Here is a 19,003-nt window from a genome sequence, read left to right as displayed (position 1 = left end):
TTCTACAAACCCTAATGATGTTACCAGCCGTGAAAACCTGAAATCTTTGATTTCCCTCAGCACTCTGACAAAAACACCAATTGTCAGATTTGGACTTAAAGAAGGTGGAATAATGTGAATAAACTTTCTATTGGAGTAGAGAGTTTGTTAAACATTCAGCAGGCCTCTTACTTCCATATGTGCCAAGTGAGAGTCCCCAACAGTGAGATAATCAGATAAAGTCAAGCCCCGCCTCACCGCTTTCCAGAACATATCGTCTGTTGCAGGCAACAAATACATGTACATGCAGGAAAACATGTACATTTTTGTTTTGAGCCAAGATGGCAAGCTAGCCCTATAATCCCACATCAGAGTCAGTTGTCTCTGGATAACCTGATGTAACTAAGCTAAACTCTTGCAAGAGAAGGAGCTAACAAATAGGTGAGAGAGGATTTCCTTCATTACCTGTAGGGAAAAGGTCAGTGCAAGTTCTGTTTCTATATGCCCATTTGAGTGGAGTATAATTTCATGAGACCGTAGTATTCGTTTTGAACCCTGCACAAAAAACCAACACATATATCAGGTAGTGGTCATACATGCTTAGGAGACGTACAAGAAACTAAGGCCTGGATTCACACAGTCATCAGGTTATTAAGTCCCTTTCTCTGCAGGGGAACAGTCACTCTGCCACCAAATCCCTCCCAAAGGGTGTGATATGTGAATCTGGCATGCAATTCATTTATTTACTTTATTTATACCCCAAGTTTCTTCCCAGTGTGGACACAAAGAGATTTACATCATTCCCCTCTCTATTTTATCCTCACAACAACCCTGTGAAGTAGGTTAGTCTGAGAGTATGTGATTAGCCAGCAAGCTGCCATGGTATGGGACTTCTCAGATCACAGCGCAACATGCTAACCACTGCACCACACTGACTCTCCCCACTGGAACACGCAATGAGCCTCTAAATCCAGTTTGTTTCAGGTCAAAGGCACACAAACGGGGCCCTTGTGCATGTCTACATGAAGACTTTAAAACAAGGGTGCACAATTCAAATGGCTACTAGGGCGATAATGGATCATGACTGGAGCTAAACAAGCTGCCCTGTAACATCGCCCAGCCTCCAGAAATGATCCAGAGCACCCACTTCCCGGTCCCTACACCATAAGACAGATTTATTTATTTATTTATTTATCTAAGATTTATATCCCGCCCTTCCCACTAGGTGGCTCAGGGCGGCTTACAACATATAAAACTAACATAAAATCTAAAATTAAGCATTAAAATCAACATTTCATAAGTTATAGTTAAAAATCTAAACATTTGTTATATACATAGACATAAAATCACAAAGCGGACCTACAGCTACACTCATCGGTTGCATGTTCAATATTCGATGTTCCGTGTTGGATGTTCAGTACTCAGTGCTCTGTGCCGATTAGTTGTGGGCCAGCCGGAAGAGGGATGTCTTACAGGCCCTGCGGAATTGGGTAAGATCCCGCAGGGCCCTTACCTCTTCCGGCAGCTGGTTCCACCAAGATGGAGCCATTACGGAGAAGGCCCGGTCTCTTGTAACTTTCAAACGGGCTTCCTTTGGCCCGGGGACGACCAGGAGGTTTTGGGTCCCCGATCTTAGTGCTCGCTGGGGAACATGTGGGAAGAGATACCGGTATATTTATCATTGGGGGCGGGGGGGAGGACCTAGGACACTGTCAGTTACTATGCACTTAAAACTTTAAGTTGTATATAAGGTAAGCATAGTGCAAACAAGAATGTTCTATTTCAGTTCCAGTCACTGGCTGAGCCAGGTTGACTCAGAATGCCACCTTGAATCTATTTCTTTGGGTCCCAAACAGCTTCCAATAGTTGCATTATTGCCTTCTCCTTTTATCCAGCATGATTTTAAAAAACATATTTTACCATTCAGTTCGTTCCAGCTGTTAAGGGCACAAACGTAGACTACTGATAACTTCAGTGCAAAGTCTAAAGTCTATTTATACATGGACATAAAAAAGACTTCCATCGGCTTCAGGCAAAGACCTTCATGTGGTCTGTAACAAATATTCTTACACTGGATAATTAATTGGAAATGATTGCTTTCTCGAATATGTGGAAAACAGGCTTGATAGCCCTTTCTTCTAGTGATTATTTTTGTTCCTTTTTCCAATGTAGACAGGAACTTGTTTGCATAAAAATAGGGAAGAGCAGTCACTATGCTAAACAAGTTCAAATTACTGTTTTACAAGAAACAAAATATGTTTTAAAACAGTTCCCCTTTTATTAACATTGTCCTGCATTCTGTCTAGTTTCTAAACCGATTTTACTGTTCAAAATAGTATTGTGATACAACTGGACTTTACAGATGGCAAGCTATAATACATAATTGCTTGCCCCTGTCAAAATATCCACAACTTCAGAAACTGATTCCGGTATGGCTGAATATACAAATTACCCTTACAATCATCTTTGGAGGCAATACAGTGATTGGCCCAAGGTCACTTGATTAACTTCATGGCACAGTAGAGATTTCAGTCCACACTTCCTAAATTCTGGTCTGATGTTTGGACCATGATGCTGGGGTTCTCTTTGTATCTTCCGCATTCAGACATAATGAGCCTTGGAAATCCTCAAGTTCATATTTTCCTGCCTTCCTGAGTGTGGTTGTAATATTGATAATTTCCTTGTTTGCTAAAAAAACACTTTTTTCTTGCTATAAAGCAGATTCCAAACCATGGTTTAATCCTGATTTGAGGGCAAGAATCAAACCATACTTTGCAGCTTATAAACAACAAACTGTGATTTGCTGCAAACCTGTATCAGAAATGCATGTCAGGTGAGGAATGAGGCAGGAGGACGAAGCACGCTAAGCCCAAGTATTTTTGGCTCATGGAAATTACACCTGAATACAGCCATATTTTCTCAACATCTTGGTAGCAGAACTCATTTTTCTGGCTAGCTGCAGAAAAGTTAAGCAACAGAATTGCATTAATGGGCCACAAGACCAATTTGCCATGCAAAGGATTAGCATCACATTACCTGCATTTTGACTGCTATTACCACAGAAGTGAGATCTTTATCCAGTTCTTTTAACACTACCAGTTTCTTCAGAGTCAGGCTGCACAATCTGCAAATTCAAACCAATACACAATATCCAGTTAGTCCTGAAAGTGAACCATGAGACAAAAGAATACAAGACAACAAACACATCTAGAAACAGCCAGAAGGCAGACAATGGCATCCTTTGTGCCTTGTAAAGAAAGTTAAGCACATTACATATGCTTCCATTCAGGAAAAAAGCATGCCAGTCACATGCAGACCGCCCCCCTCCTCAAAAAAAAACACACACACACACAGGCAGCTCTGCCATGCATGGCAATCACTTCAAGAGTATATGCACCTCTCTTAGGTTGTAACTGAGGACAGGAGTGAATTGCTTCAGGTGACTTTGAGCAAAAATGCCTGAAAACTACATTTCAGAAGGCTAGAGACTTGAACCAGACCATTTTTATTTGCCTCCACCCACAGCCAACTTAGTAGTAGTAGAAGAGAGAGATTGGGAGTCCATCCATAGCCCTCTCTGTATATTCTGCTTTGTTAGTTGTACAGTGTTTTCCCATTCAAAGGAGAGAGAAAGAAAGGAAATAGGCAGGTCTAATCTACCTACAAGCAGTGAAATGGTACACACTTCGGTCATGAGACTGTGAGTTCACTAAAGGAAATGCTATCATCTATCTTATTTTATCCAAAGTTCTTCTGAATCACCAAAAGGGCAGTATCTGTTAAGCCAATGGAAGAGAAAGGGGCTTAAGGCAGTTTACAAAGGTGTGATCAGCAGGCAGCCAATGAAAACAATGAGTAAAGTATGCCAAGACTGTGAAAAGTACTTATACAAATTGTATGCTGAGGTTTATCTCAAGATAAAGTTACAGAGGCTGGTTTGAAATTTGTAGAACACCTATCTTTTCACCAGTTGCCTAGCCTTCATGGAGCTAGATCTGATACACCCCAAGGTGCTTATACTTCATCATATATTCCAATAGCCGTGTAGTCCAATTTGCAGATATTTAAATCCACAGGTTAGGGCCATGGAGAAAGAAATCAGATTATCCTGTAGAACTGGATGTTAACCTAGGACTGAAAAATAAAATAAAATAAAAATCTGGGGGGGAGGGTTTTTTTGATGGAAGAGGGTTGAAATTCCCTCCCCCCCCCTCCCCGGAATATGTTGTCAGCAGTTGCACAGTGTTGGAGGAAGGACAACAGGATGAAAAGTCAGCCAACTCCTGTTGTCTGCAGAGAAAGAGAAATCCCTGGTTGTGAGGGTGGCAATGGCCAAAGCAGGATGACAGAAGCCAGAGAAGGAGCTGTCTGAAGTAGTGCCCTCAAGTCTAGATAGCAAGGGTTGGGAGATGGAACTGAAAGGAAGGAACTGGAAACAATTATTGTTCTCACTGCCTGGCTATGTGAAAACAGAAGGTGAGAAAACAGATGTAATGACTGGATGAGGTTAGTGCAAGTAGTGAGATAGGAAACCAATATCCCTGTTAAGTCCTGGAGATTGTATTGTTCTGTGTGTTGTAATAACTTGCAATTTAGCAATTCCCCTTTGTTCCTGAAGTTCCCTTGCAATAAAACAGCTACTTTGAGGTCACCCATTGAATGTCCTGGTCACTGCATCTGTTTAATATTGTTTATTATGTTTATGCTAATTTGCAGCTCACTCTCTACTTCCATTTCAATGTATCTGAGGAAGTGTGCACGCCCATGAAAGCTCATGCCTTGAATAAAACTCTGTTGACCTTAAAGGTGCCACTGGGTCTCAAACTTTGTTCTGCTACTTCAGACCAAGCCGACTGCCCATCTGGACCTATTTCCATCTTCTTCTTTTTTTTTACCCCAAGAACATAACACTCTGTGATGAGATAAAGTGTCCTCTGTGTAAGAATGCTGGTTATGCAGTAAACCATTACATTTCATTTCAGTGCTGCAGTGGACCTTGCAAGGGAAGGTAGTGCGACATTTTCAGTTACGGGGTCATGGTTTTCACGGTCACTGCTGGAGAGTATTTTGACAACACTTAAAACTCCACTAGGCATATTTGCCAACACCTTCAGACTTCAATACGAATACAGTACAGCAATGAGATTACAATACTTATTATTTATTTATTTATTACTTTCAATTTATATCCCGCCCTCTCCGCAAGCGGACTCAGGGCGGCTCACAACATCGTACAATACAATCAATCCAATAAAACATATAAAACATATAATTTATTTATTTCGGTTTTAAAACCATTCTATGGTGCTGCTTCAGTACAATATAAGCGGTGTTGAATTCTCGACTGTGATCGCCAGCATTCTATAAGATGTCCGGTGGCAGCCCTTTTTCAATCAAACAGCAAAAGCCTGTTTAAACAATTCGGTCTTACAGGCCCTGCGGAACGCAGACAAATCCCGCAGGGCCCTTATGGCTTCTGGAAGAGTGTTCCAAAGTTCTGGTGCTTCCACCGAAAAAGCCCTAGATCTCGTTACACACAACCTGGCTTCTTTTGGCCCAGGGGCGGACAACAGATTTTTTGTCCCTGATCGCAGTGCTCTCTGGGGAATATATGGGGAAAGGCAGTCCCGCAGATAGACAGGTCCCAATACCTATTATTATTCCATAATAATAATAATAATAATAATAATAATAATAATATTTTATTTATACCCCGCCTTCCCCGCCGAAGCAGGCCCAGGGCGGCTAACAACATCGATCCATACAATAAATTATACAACAGGTTTTAAAATCACATTCCCTTTAAAACATTCCAATTAAAATTAACATTCCTAGTGCTACTCTATTAAGTGTAAATACTATGGCGGAATCACTTAAGGCGAATCATCAGTCGTTCAGTCAGGTAAAGGCCGTCCCAATAAGAACATAAGATCCCTGCTGAATCAAGACCAAGTGTCCAACTAGTCCAGGGGTGGCCAAACTGTGGCTCAGGAGCCACAAGTGGCTCTTTCACACATACTTTTTGGCTCTCAAAGCCCCCACCACCCTGTCAACCGGCTTGGAGAAGTTGTTTCTCTCTTTAAATCACATCTCCAAGCCAAGCCAGCTGGCAGCTTGGAGAATGCATTTAAAGTTAAAGTTGCTTTCTTTCTTTACTTCCCTCCCATCTATTTGCCTTTCTTCCTTCCTGCCTTGTGGCTCTCAAACATCTGAGGTTTATTCTATGCGGCTCTTACATTAAGCAAGTTAGGCCACCCCTGATCTAGTCTGACATCCTGTCTCACACAGTGGCCAACCAGTTCCTCTGGAGGTTCCCCTCAGTCACCATGGATAGCAGCCACTGACAGACGTATCCTCCATGAATTTTATCCAATCCCCCTTTAAAGCTGTTTATTCCTGTGGCCATCGCTACATCCTCAGGCAGCAAATTCCACATTTTAATCACTCGCTGTGTAAAGTAGTAAAGTCCCTTCTCATGCTGTTACCATCCAGTTCCAAAGGGTTGCAGAGGCCCAGTGTAGCAGTGATCCATGGAGGAGTGAGTGTGTGTGCGCGTACACACATGAGGCATTCCCACTGTACAGTTCCAACAGGCAGCAGAAATCTGATGGGGCCATGCTACAAAACTGAGGAAATGTGCACACCTAGTATCCACCCGTACCACCACTTCCCATCCCAAAGCATTCCATTGGCTTAACAGATACTGTTCTTTTGGTGATTCAGAAGAACTTTGGATAAAGTCCCTTGAGAGACTGAAAGTACGAAAAAGGTAAAGGCAGTCCCCTGTGCAAGCACCAGTCATTTCCGACTCTGGGGTGACAGTCACATCACAACGTTTTTACTGCAGACTTCCTGGCGGAAGCTCAGTAAACAACCTTTCACCATTGCTCCGGTTCTTTACTGTTCTTTCTGTTTCCAATTTAAACTCTGACTGCTGGAGTTTATAAATTAGTCAATTCTAGTGATGAGAGTAGCGAGGCTTCTAGACTGATCTGGGGATTGCTGGAAAAGCCTTTCCCACTTTTTTTTTTTTTTTTTGCCATCATCACAGCAGACTTATGGTGATCCTGTGGGGTTTTCGACGCAAGAGAGGTTCAGAGGCGGTTTGCCATTGCCTGCCTCTGTGTCATAATCTTGAACTTCCTTGGTGGTCTCCCATACAAATATAACCAGGGCTGACCCTGCTTAGCTTCCGAGATGTGGTGAGATAGGCTAGCCAGGGATATCCAGTTCAGGCCCCCTCCCACTAGGAGCCAGTAAAAGGCTGAAGACCAATGTTCCCCCTAAGCTATGAAGCCTTGTGAGCAAAAATTCTACTTTGTGAGCTACTGGCATTAAAGCCACTGCATCAATTAGTGTGCTCTGGGGCCAGCCTTCCTGAGCTGAGACAAAAATGTGTGAGCTGGAGGATAAAAAATTGTGAGCTAACTCACGCTAACTCAGCTTAGAAGGGAACACTGCTGATGACCCTGCCTCGAAGGAGGAGATTTTTACAATCAGTAATCTCCATCCTGCTGCACCCTGGATCACTGGAAAATGTGTCTCTCAGCAAATGAGTACCCCCCCCCTCAAAAAAAAAACCCCAACAAAACCACCCTTACTTACTTGTTAGGTATGCACAATGAAAGAATGGTAGCAACAGAAAAGAGAGGGGAGGGACTGCTCTATAAGCAGGAGGATTCCAAGCACTTGTTTTCTTAAAAAGGATGGATCAGAATTTTCTGGTGGAGCAGATGCAGTCGCCCTGTGAAAATGTGCCTCAACCATAAGAAGTTGGAAAAGGAATGAGACAGACAGCTGTACTTTGAACGGACAAGGTCAGAGCTTGAGGAAAAAGCAAGAACAAGAGCTCATGAGCTTGAGAGGCAGAACCCACACTGCCAAGCAATCTAAGAGAAGAACTGAAGGCAAAGGGTTTAGCCTCTTCTCCCTAGATATACTGCTCAGAAGGTAACATTTAACTATTTTTAGTCACTTCTGAAAGAGCCCTGTATGACAAGAAGGTTCCAGTGACAGATGGAGAAACTTCAAGATTATGATTTCCACAAAGAACATGACTGAGATCATTTTGGCACCAAGTAAAAATGCTGACCCAAAAGACAGATGAAACCTTCGTGGCTACTTGATACAGTGTCTAGTAGAGGGGGTGGGGAGCAGATTCTCCAGGGAAGATCAAACAGTTAGTGGAGCTGGAACAACTTTGATTCCAATGAACATCTGGAGGAGGGGGGGAGAGAATGGTGACAGAAACAGCCAAACTGGCAGGCTTGCCTGTCATGATGGTTGCAAATTAAAGGGATCCAAAGGTGCAGGGGAGCACTGAGCTGAGGCTCGCCATCAAATAACAGCAGCACACCACCCTCCTTATTACAACATTCCTGCCACTGCTTCAGCCACTCCGGGTGCTTCAGCCATGACACAACTGTGCACAGAGAGAATGGCTCACAGGTTCCCAGGAAAAGAGGACAGACTCCTCCAGAGTGCAAAATATTCATCACAGCGCTGTGTTGTAAACCCGACTAAAAAAGGAATTCACCTTCCTCCAACACTTTATACAAATCTTCAGAACAGTGCTGGATCTGCTATGGTGGCCCATCTGTGGTTTTCTCAGCAGCTGCCTCTGGTTTTGTGGAAAAAGTTACACAGCCATATTGGTCCATGAAAAATCCAAAAAGAAGAAAGAAATCTGTGAAATGTATGTTATAAGGAGCAACCAAATTGACACAAAATATTAAGCAAACTTTTGGGTTCACCACAACTCTTCATCAGTTGTTAATCCTCTCTCCTTCCTAGCTAAAAGGTATTACACTGATTTTGTTTTGGGGTTTCGGATTCTGCATGGGCATTTATGGCTGCGTAACTTTTTCTATTCCACGGATACCTAATCTCAGCTAAAATTTAACAACAAACATGCAAAAGTTCCTTGGTAGTTTTTTCTTCCTCTAAGCAATTGAGCCAGGGAGCAGACTGCAGCAGACACCACCGGAGAGCAGGCAGGATCAGGTTTTCAATCCAAGTTAGTAGACCCTCCTGGCAAGGCACACAATTTATGCCGTCTTTTCAGATTTCTGTAATTATAGTCTTATTACTTCTTTTCTCAAGTGTCTTACTGTATTGATTGCACTGACTTGCATTGTGTAATCTACCCTGAATCTCAAGGAGAAAGGCGGACTATAAATAACATACCCGAAGAAGTGAGCAGTGACTCACAAAAGCTCACACTCTGCCACAAAATGTTTTAGTCTTTAAGGGACTACTAGATTCTTGCTCATGTCTGCTGCTACAGACAAACACGACTGTAAATAATGTAGAACTGCAAATCCCTGCTGCCTGTGCCGTGTTTGGCAACCATCTTGCAGGACAGCCAAACATTTATGACTGCCAACTCTCAGCTTCAAGTGACTATCATTCCCTATCAGATCTTCAGGAATCATTGTTCACATGGGTGAGGGGCAGCAGAGAGAGGAAAGACAGCTAGCATTCTCGCACGTGCCTTTATACGGAGTCTCCATACGCAGCAAAAGCTAACTTTACTTATTAGTTATGCTTGAATCCCATTCTTCTTCTCCAAAGAGGATGACGGCAAATGCCAAGGGAATTTCCCATGCAGGCACAGAGCCCAGCTTAAGAGTATACGGTGACATCTGAATGCCTTTAGGTGGCAAAAAAGGCAGCATGTAAATCAGTTTGGTTTTTTTCTGGGCCCTGAAACAAAAAGAATCCACAAGGGAAGATGACAGGCAGGGTGACTCAGTCCCAGATGGAACTGGCAGTTGCTTCCAAGTAGCCTACTGAAAACAGGGTTGCACTTACCTGTAACTGTTGTTCATCGATGTCTTATGCGCAATGTGGGGCTGCACATGAAGACGGACGATGAACTTACAAAGCTCTGTTGGTCCAGAAAAGGAACCTTAACAGCTAGCACTGCATCTGCTGGCTCCAGTTAAAATCTTTTACTTAAAACATTGTCCATTTTTAGGTAACTTTTATGAAGAAAGAATTACTACTGCTAACAGAGAAATAACAACTATTGCACAATTACGGGGGTAGAAAGTGTCATCAAGTCACAACTGACTAACAGCAACCCCATAAGGCAGGGGTGTTAAACATGTGGCCCGGGGGTCAAATAGTAGTCACATATATGTCCCTGTTGCTGCTTGGAAGGAGGGCTTCTATCAGGCCCCCAAGCAACTGGCTGTCATCTGCTTCCTTCTCCCTCACTCTTGCTTCCTTCTGATCACAGCTTGCTTTGCAAGGTTTGCTCAGACACACAGGAGCTACAGAGCAAAACCTCTATTTTCTCCATTGCCTGAGGTTTCTCCCTTGGGGAGGAAGAGGGGAAAGGGAAAGCTTGCTTTGCCTGGCTCTCTCAATCATTGTGTTTATGGGTCCCTGTCCCATCTATTGCTGTTCTTTTTCTATATCTTTGTAATATTTTCTGAATATACTTTGGTTATTATCTGAAGTTGGTTGCATTTGTGTATTCTTTGAGGCTGGTATAGCGTGGAACCTTCGGTTCTCCTGCACTCTCCTCGTTCGTGTTTTCTCTTGGGTTGCTTACTCTCTCAATCACACAGCACAGCTACTGAGCCAAGCCTCTCTTCCTTCTATAGACTGATGCGCCTCCCTCTGGGGAAGGAAGGAAAGAGCAGAGCTTCCTTTGCCCAGATCCCTGGATCCTATGAGAGAAATGTAAAGAAAGCACTTTTAAGACCAATGAGTGCTAATGTTTTAAGCGTGTTTTAAGTTTTTAAAAATCTTTGTGTTTTTCTGCATCCTTTATAAAGTTTATATCTCTGCTACCTAATCTTAAATAGGTAAACACACATGGCCCGGCCCAACAAGGTCTCATTTATGCCAGATCCGGCCCTCATAACAAATGAGTTCAACACCCCTGCCATAGGCTTTTCAGGGCAAGAGATGTGCAGGGGTGGCTTGCCATTGCCTCCTCTATGTCATGACCCTGGTATTCCTTGCTGATCTCCCTTCCAAATATTAGCCAGGGTTGTCCTTGCTTAGCAGACAAGATCAGATGAGATCTACCCTTGGCTATTCAGGTTAGGGCCACTGCATAATTATACTAACCCATTATTAATTGTAACCTACAGGTCCGAATTTTTTAAAGGTAGTTTTTCCAATCCCTCATCTCTGAATCAGACCGTTTATCTAGATTTTGATAGCTTAGGTGTTTGCCCCGCTTTGCAGATTGAAACTCTTTAAGATTTAAGCTGCATCTTCCGTCAGTCACGGGCCTAAAATGGGTATGTACAGTAACAACTGTGCAGACGGTTTGTCAGTCCACAGTGCCTTTTTGTACCAGTTTGCCAGCAGGGAACAAATGTTTTCATTATTCCAGCACAAACCCCAGCAAGTTTTGTACAATGCAAAAAATGACCTATTATCTCAGTAGTTACAGCCTCTAGAACTGAAAGGACAAACATCAGATCACAAGTGGGATACAAACAATCAACAGGCAGCATGCAGTCCCAATCTTTCCAAGCAGAAACGGGGACATATATGTGACTACCATTTCCTGTTTACAGACTTTGAAGATCCATGCAGAGACCCTGCACATCTTCCTCATGGAGCTACACGAATGCAACTTAGATATCCTCTTTTGTATAACACAGACATAAAGGTGCAGAGAGAGATGTGCTGAGATGGGTTTTGGCAGTGTTCAAAGTACCTTTGATCAAACCTCTCGCCAATCAATCCTATGTATCACTGAATGCACACGTATGGGGAACTGAACCATCACTACCTCATCGCATTCCACCATGTGAAGCACATCTCTCCAGAGTTCAACTCAGTTTCAACACCAAAGTTGGAATGTAGAGAAAATAACATGAAGGAGTGAAACAAACGGAAGGAAGAGAGATGATTCACAGTTGTCATCACAGGTACCTCCTCGTTTCCTCCAGCCCCCACATACATGAAAATTCATGAGTAAATGCAAAATTCATGCCCTCTTACTTGTCTGGGCACTGAACTCTTCAGAATAAATCCAAATTATTAACTTCCTACAGCAGCTCTATGTTAGCAGTTTCAATAGAGATGTCCTAACCCACAAGAAAAGAGCCTCGTGATGCAGAGTGGTAAAGCTGCAGTACTGCAGTCGGAGCCCTCTGCTCACGACCTCAGTTTGATCCTGGCAGAAGTTGGTTCAGGTAGCCGGCTCGAGGTTGACTCAGCCTTCCATCCTTCTGAGGCCGGTAAAATGAGTTCCCAGCTTGCAGGGGGGAAAGTGTCGATGACTGGGGAAGGCAATGGCAAACCACCCCGTAAAAAAGCCTGCCATGAAAACGTGAAAGTGACATCACCCCGGAGTTGGAAACGACTGGTGCTTGCACAGGGAACTACCTTTTTTTTTCTTTTTTAATCCACAGGAACACATGCTGAGCTCCATGTCCACAGCAAAGCTTATGAGGTCACCTACACCTCCAGGCAAACTAGTCCACCATTCATATTTACAACCATTTCACACAAATCTCAAAAGGGCTCAGCATCCTTTCCCCCTTTCACATCTCTCAGCAAGAAAAGCTTCCAGGCATTTCCACTTCTTTGTCATCCTCCTAACACCTCAGCTCACAGCTCATCTTTGCACTGTGGTAACATCACAGCTGCGTACATGCCACACAGAAGAGCTAAAAGTACATGCCAAAATAATCCAAGGTCTAAACTAGGAAAGCGTGAACTGTGTAATTTGTATCAAGAATGTGAATTAAGCAAAACTCTATACTAGCAGTTAACTCACACGTTTCACAACTGTCAGACAAAAGGGAAGATCCTTTTCCTAAAATGCAATCCATTGCTTTGCCCTAACTGATCATGTACATATATATTATCTTCAATTAATAAGGAAAGGAAAGATCCCCTGTGCAAGCACCAGACGTTTTCGACTCTGGGGTGATGCTGCTTTCACAACATTTTCACAGCAGACCTTTTTACGGGGTGGTTTGCCATTAATAAACAGCAGGAAAAAATCTTAATTTTCCCAAGCTCTGGGATGAATTTTTCTCTGGGTGATTACTTTGTCCTATTTTTATGCTTTGCTCCTTAGAAGTTCCTTTTTAGGCTGATATCTGGGGTGATGCTGCTTTCACAACATTTTCACAGCAGACCTTTTTACGTGGTGGTTTGCCATTAATAAACAACAGGAAAAAATCTTAATTTTCCCAAGCTCTGGGATGAATTTTTCTCTGGGTGATTACTTTGTCCTATTTTTATGCTTTGCTCCTTAGAAGTTCCTTTTTAGGCTGATATCTGGGGTGATGCTGCTTTCACAACGTTTTCACAGCAGACCTTTTTACGTGGTGGTTTGCCATTAATAAACAACAGGAAAAAATCTTAATTTTCCCAAGCTCTGGGATGAATTTTTCTCTGGGTGATTACTTTGTCCTATTTTTATGCTTTGCTCCTTAGAAGTTCCTTTTTAGGCTGATATTTAAAAGCTTGTATTATAATGCCGGTTTTCTTGAATGGTTCATCTTTAGCTTCTCAGTTTATTATAGGTGGAATTAATGGAAGGATGAGATTGGATGGCCATGACACAGCCAGCTCCTCGTCTTCTTCAGCAGTTAAGTGTATGCTTGCTACTGATGCTCTAAGAATTTTTTTTTTAAAGACAATGAATCTGATTTAAATCCAGCCTCATTTATTACATTGATGTCATTGTACAGTTGCAAACTGGAGGAAGGAGGAAGAACAGAAAAACAAGAAATACAAGAACTATTTTCACTGGAAAACAGCCCAAGCCTACCAAAGCATAACAGAACTTCCCAAAATGTTCCAGCTTCAAAATGCTTGTTCAGAAAAAAAGAACTTTATAGTGATGGAGCCCGAAACTAGTATTAATGGCATACTACCTTTAATTGTTTCCTTATTAAACGTAACCCATCAGGCATCAATGGCACATAATTGTTCTCTGGTTGCTCCCGCTTTGTAGAATGAGCTCCCTGAGGAAGTGAGGGGAGTACTATTCTCAAAATATTTCGAAAGTCTGCAAGGCAACTTTTATTCAGATCACTTAATGGGGGATAGCCTGAAAGCATTTTATTAGGCTCTGGAATAAATATGTATTCTTATTGTCTGGTACTCTACTGTAACCAAAAGATTGAAATAAAGACAAAAGTAAAATATAACTATGCAAATATACAAAATATATTTAATATAGTACAAATATATGAAATATAATATATAATTTAATAATACAGTTGCGAGTGCCAAAATATCATTTAAAAACAACAATCCTCGGAAGGCATTTAGACAACTAAATAAAAACCAATCTCTACAAGAGGATCACAGTGAACTCTTCCCTCTATGATTAGGGAAAACAGCATCATCCTATATAAAAGATATCTGGATGATATTTTCCTCATTTGGAAAAGTTCAGAGAACCTCCTCATCCAGTTTGTGCAGTATATTAATGCTACACATCACATTTGTAAATCTGAAATGGTATGACAGATCTGGGATTAACTTTGTAGATGTTTTGAGTAAAAAGGAAAGGTATTTGATTACATACTGATGTTTTCAGAAAACCCATGGATGCTAACTCTTTTTAGCAGGAGATAATTTTCATCCTAATCACTTGAAGAGAATATCTGAACACAGAAAGCTACATAAGACAAAAACGATCACTGGCTCTGTTTGTGAAGCACTACATATCCTTGGGACATAAGAGATAAGAACCTTAAGTTCTGGGTCATAGAAAAGCTGCACAACAGATTCAACTTCTGAAGAAAAGGCAGTCCTTCTGGATCTTCATGTTGGATACTCTGGTACCAAGAGGTTTAAATGAAGAAACTGATTGGCTGTATGTATGATGGACTTGGCTGCTTTTTAGATTGAGATGTGCAAGTAGCCTGATGCAATTTCTCTCTCCCAGGTGCAGTTGATTACCTCTGTGTCATTTTTTTTCTCTCTTTCTCCTGTTGCATCACATTTTCCATATATTCAGGGAGTGGACTCATATGGTGCTGATTCTTTTCTAGTTGTACCTGAGCACTCCATTGGAGCTTTGAGCATTGAAGATTGGACCTAAGAAGGTAAATGTTGTATCATTTAGGGTTTTTCCAGTAGGCTACATTTAAAAAAAAATAATTAGGAGGCTGTAAATTTGTAGTTGTTCGGTTACATGTTCTAACGTGTATTTTAAATCCATGGGCAAATGAAATATTTCACATCTTGATGAGTTACCCATGTTTTATCTCAAGAATATTGACACCACTTACTCCACGGGTGAACATCTCAGCTTGAGTAAGGTAGCAATCCCAGTTCCATTTATTTCAAAATATTTAAAGTATTATGTTTCTTAACAGACATATAGATAATTATGTTTCTCTATTCCCCTTCATTTCAGGTCCAGTCTGTTTATGATTAGTTTTATATATATATTTGTTTAATTAATGGAGTGCTCGGTCTGAATTATTCCACTAAGGAAGGCTTCTTGCCAAAATTCATTTTGTATTGGGTTTTGCATACAGAGGCACTATGTAACTTTTAACCTGTATTCATATAAATAGACATTTATCTTTTTATTGAGACTAGGTACTTATATACTTAATCACAGGATTGTTGTTTTTAAATTATATTTTAGCTCTCACGATTGTACTATTAAAATATATATACTATTTTTGTACATTTGCAGTACTTGCATAGTTATATATTTTACTTTTTCTTTGTTCCAACTTTTTTGTTACCTTTCCCATGTAGGGTTGTATTTTTCTCCTCTTTTTTGGCTGTACTCAGCTTTATTGTAAGCTGCCTAGAGCCATGCAGAAAGGTAAGATTAAAATGTTCTCATAAAATGCCACATTTCACGCCAGCTACTTATCTACCAAAAAATACATGAATTTATTCTCAACCTTGTGTTTAGCAAAGCAGTTATCAACCCTTGTTTACAGAAAATTTTGGACAAAGATCTCAAGAAATACTGTCCCTGCATAGATATCCCTACAAATCAGATGAAGACATCCCCTCTCCAACCCTCACCTGGGTGGAATCTTAGAGAAGTGAGGAAACCCAATTCTACTTTCTCCAGACCTCATCAGAAGTCCACTCTGCATGCCAAAGAGCTTGAAGAGAAAGAGGGAGCAGTAAGCACAAACAGAGCCAAGTTTGGCCCTGTTTAAGCAACCAGTTAACTTGCAGCTTGGTCAGAAACACAAATCACAAAATGGAAAACTTGATTCCAGTTGTTAAATTGCTATTTTCTATCAATAACAACTACTTACCCTGAAGGAAAGCAATGCACATGACATGGGGCCTCCAATTTTGAAATCTAATTATTTAAATATTTATAAATAACTCGGACCACAGGCTGAAACTACAACAGAGGCACTGATGTAGCTTTCTCTGGAAGACTATACTATAACTGCAAAGTGGCCTATGGCAAATCCCACTGCAAATTCTATGCAGCCCATTCCTCCCCCCCACTGTGGCCTTCTTCGTTCAACCAATCAAAAAAGGTTCAGGTAGCCTCCATGCTACACCTTCAACCCCTACATCAGATCTTAATTACTTCAAAAGTAGCAAGAGATCAACCATATCAAAGTGTCTGATAGGCCCATAGGGGAACACCAGGAGATCCTTACTTGGTGTCAAGCATCAATATTTCTCAATAATCAGTCTTTTATTGTGAAATCAAAAGTTACTTTATTGTAGAAACTCTGAAGCTTTACCAAGGACAGAATCCTTGGAAGTAATGACGTATACATGATTATACTGTTATTATATAGGATTAGTTCAAAGAATAACATACAGATGCTTTTTGAGTCAGGGGTTCAAAGGTTAGTACATAGTATCTAGGTTACTACTAAGGAATGTAGATTATTAAAAACATCTCCGTTTCTCACACTTCTTTCAGACCTGATAAGAGCTGTCTGTGTGAATGTGAGAGAGAGGCACCTCACAGCCCGCCTGCAGTGAGAACATCCTTGGGCTAGATGGAATTACTGTTTGCCCAACCTTTGGAGTAAAAGGGAGGGAGGCGGGGGAATAATAACGGTCTCCTTTCTGTTTAAGAACCCACCATTGTGCTTAGAAATATACCTGCTTGAAATACTGCCCCCCCAAGATCTTCTTCGGGGGTTTTGCGGATGTTTCTCATAGAATTTTTTAATCAGCTCAGACGCTCTGACATTAGAACCCTCGACCCACTCGTCGTGGGCTACCGAGAAATGTTTTCATCTAATTAGAAAATATAAAACACCCCGCTTCAGTTTAGCATCTAAGATCTCCTTCACTTCATGATGATTCTGATCCCCAACAGGAATAGGTTCTGGAACTTGGGGTCGAGGATGCCAAGGTGTGGCTCCAGAATCTCGGCGAAGTAAACTGCAATGAAAGATGGGGTGTATCTTACTAAACAATTTTGGTAAATCAAGTTCCACAGTCACTTTATTAATCACACGTTTAATGTGAAAGGGTCCCAAAAACTTGTATGCCAGGTTTTTTAGATGGTTGTGGTAAAGGCAGGTTTTTAGTCGATAAGAACACTGTGTCTCCCACTTTAAAAGTTCCAAGAGGGAGAATGATGCTTGTCATAATATTTTTTTGTAAGTCTTTTGCTGACTCCAAATTCTCTTGGATATTGTTCCAGGCTTTCCCCAATTTTCCCCACCACTGTTCAAAAGCGGACGGTACCTCTGGTTTCACTCCCCCTGGCAGTTGTGGAAACTGTTTTCCCTCATATCCATTCACTATCAAAAATGGAGAGGTTTTAGTGGAACTGTGTATACTGTTATTGTATCCATGCTCGGCAAAGGGGAGGAGGTCTACCCAATTGGATTGCTGATAATTCACGAAGCGCCTCAAATATTGCTCCAGCAGAGCGTTCACCCTCTCCGTCTGTCCATCTGTCTGCGGGTGATACGCTGAGCTAAGACTCTGCTCAATCCCAGTTAGTTTACAAAACTCCAGCCAGAAGTTGGCAACGAACTGAACGTCCCGGTCACTAATTAACTTGTCCGGGAATGAGTGTAGTTTCACCACATGTTGAAAGAATAATTGGGCTAATTTCTTGGCAGTGGGTATTTAGTTTAGGGTTCAATAAAGTCAATGGGATGAAAAATAATGTTCCCGTTATTCTCATCCTCAATTGTGCCATTAATTCCACGACCTGCTGCTCAGCACCCTTCAGTGCAGATCGTCCCCGTTTCCCACCGGCTCATCTTCCCAGGCGTCTTCTCCCAACTCGTCCACTACGATAATTGCCTCCTCCAGAGGGGTTGCTGTCGCTGAGCTGCCTTTCACCAACTCCCTCACTCGCCCTTCCACTTTTTTCGTCTTGGGTGTGCTGGTTTTCGGAGGGGGGGGCCTCGAGGCCATTTGGGGCAATTGGCGGCCAGGTGGTTTAGGTTGCCACATCGAAAGCAACGTCTGGGGTAGTTGGCTTGGTGATCCCCCCCCCCCGTTTGCTTTTCGTCCCTCTGCTTTTGCCCCTGGCCGAGACTCACGTCCCCCCTTCCCCCCTTGCTGCTGTTGGCGCTGGAGAGCCACTCGCTTCATATTAGTTTCTACTTCACCAGCCAGTTGCACGAGCCTGTTGGAGGGCTCGATCCAATACTTTCGCGTTCAGGCCTCTCTGGAATTGTTCTATCTTCATCTGCTCATTCCACCCACGCACTTTGGCTGCATTCGCGCAGAATTTGACCGCGTATTCTCTTACAGCCTTAGACCCTTGTTGCAGGTCTCGCAGGGCGGTAAGGGCTTGGGTCTCCTGTAGCGGATCTTCATACTGGGTCAGCAGGGCTTGTAAAAACGCCGCCACATTGTCTAGTTTGGGGCTTCTGGTCTAGTACAGACTCACATACCACCATTTGGCCGCTCCTTTCAGCTTCGAGCCTAAATAATCCACTCTGCTGAATTCATCTGGGAAGGTGTTTCCCCAATAGTACATAAAACTATTGATAGAGAAGTATCCCACCTCTTCACGATCCCTGTCAAAAGTGTCATCCAGCTCGCGGCCTCTCCCGTAGTCTCGTGGCAGTGGTGATGGCTGCGGTAGCATGGGTTGTTGTAA

General features: G+C 42.2%; 2 protein-coding genes across 4 annotated transcripts in view; one reads left to right on the top strand and one right to left on the bottom strand.

Annotated features, from left to right (window-relative positions):
* The window catches only part of SHISAL1 (shisa like 1), a 401,371-nt gene extending 385,368 nt beyond the window's left edge, over positions 1 to 16,003 (top strand). For both annotated transcript variants that reach the window (XR_009556180.1, XR_009556179.1), the window contains one exon: positions 15,994 to 16,003. The gene's annotated coding sequence lies outside the window, so the exon portion shown is untranslated. The remainder of the gene's footprint in view (positions 1 to 15,993) is intronic.
* Positions 1 to 19,003, bottom strand: part of LOC132582190 (phosphofurin acidic cluster sorting protein 2-like) — a 100,650-nt gene that overhangs the window by 78,984 nt on the left and 2,663 nt on the right. For both annotated transcript variants that reach the window (XM_060253693.1, XM_060253694.1), the window contains exons 2-3: positions 3,016 to 3,103; positions 445 to 534 (exon numbers count right to left, since the gene is read on the bottom strand). In XM_060253693.1, coding sequence (XP_060109676.1) covers positions 445 to 534; positions 3,016 to 3,103 — 178 coding nt within the window. The remainder of the gene's footprint in view (positions 1 to 444; positions 535 to 3,015; positions 3,104 to 19,003) is intronic.

The sequence above is a fragment of the Heteronotia binoei genome, chromosome 14, assembly GCF_032191835.1.
Source record: "Heteronotia binoei isolate CCM8104 ecotype False Entrance Well chromosome 14, APGP_CSIRO_Hbin_v1, whole genome shotgun sequence".
Classification (NCBI taxonomy): domain Eukaryota; kingdom Metazoa; phylum Chordata; class Lepidosauria; order Squamata; family Gekkonidae; genus Heteronotia; species Heteronotia binoei.
The sequence above is the reverse complement of the archived record's forward strand: the minus strand, read 5'-3'. Positions and strand labels throughout refer to the sequence as shown.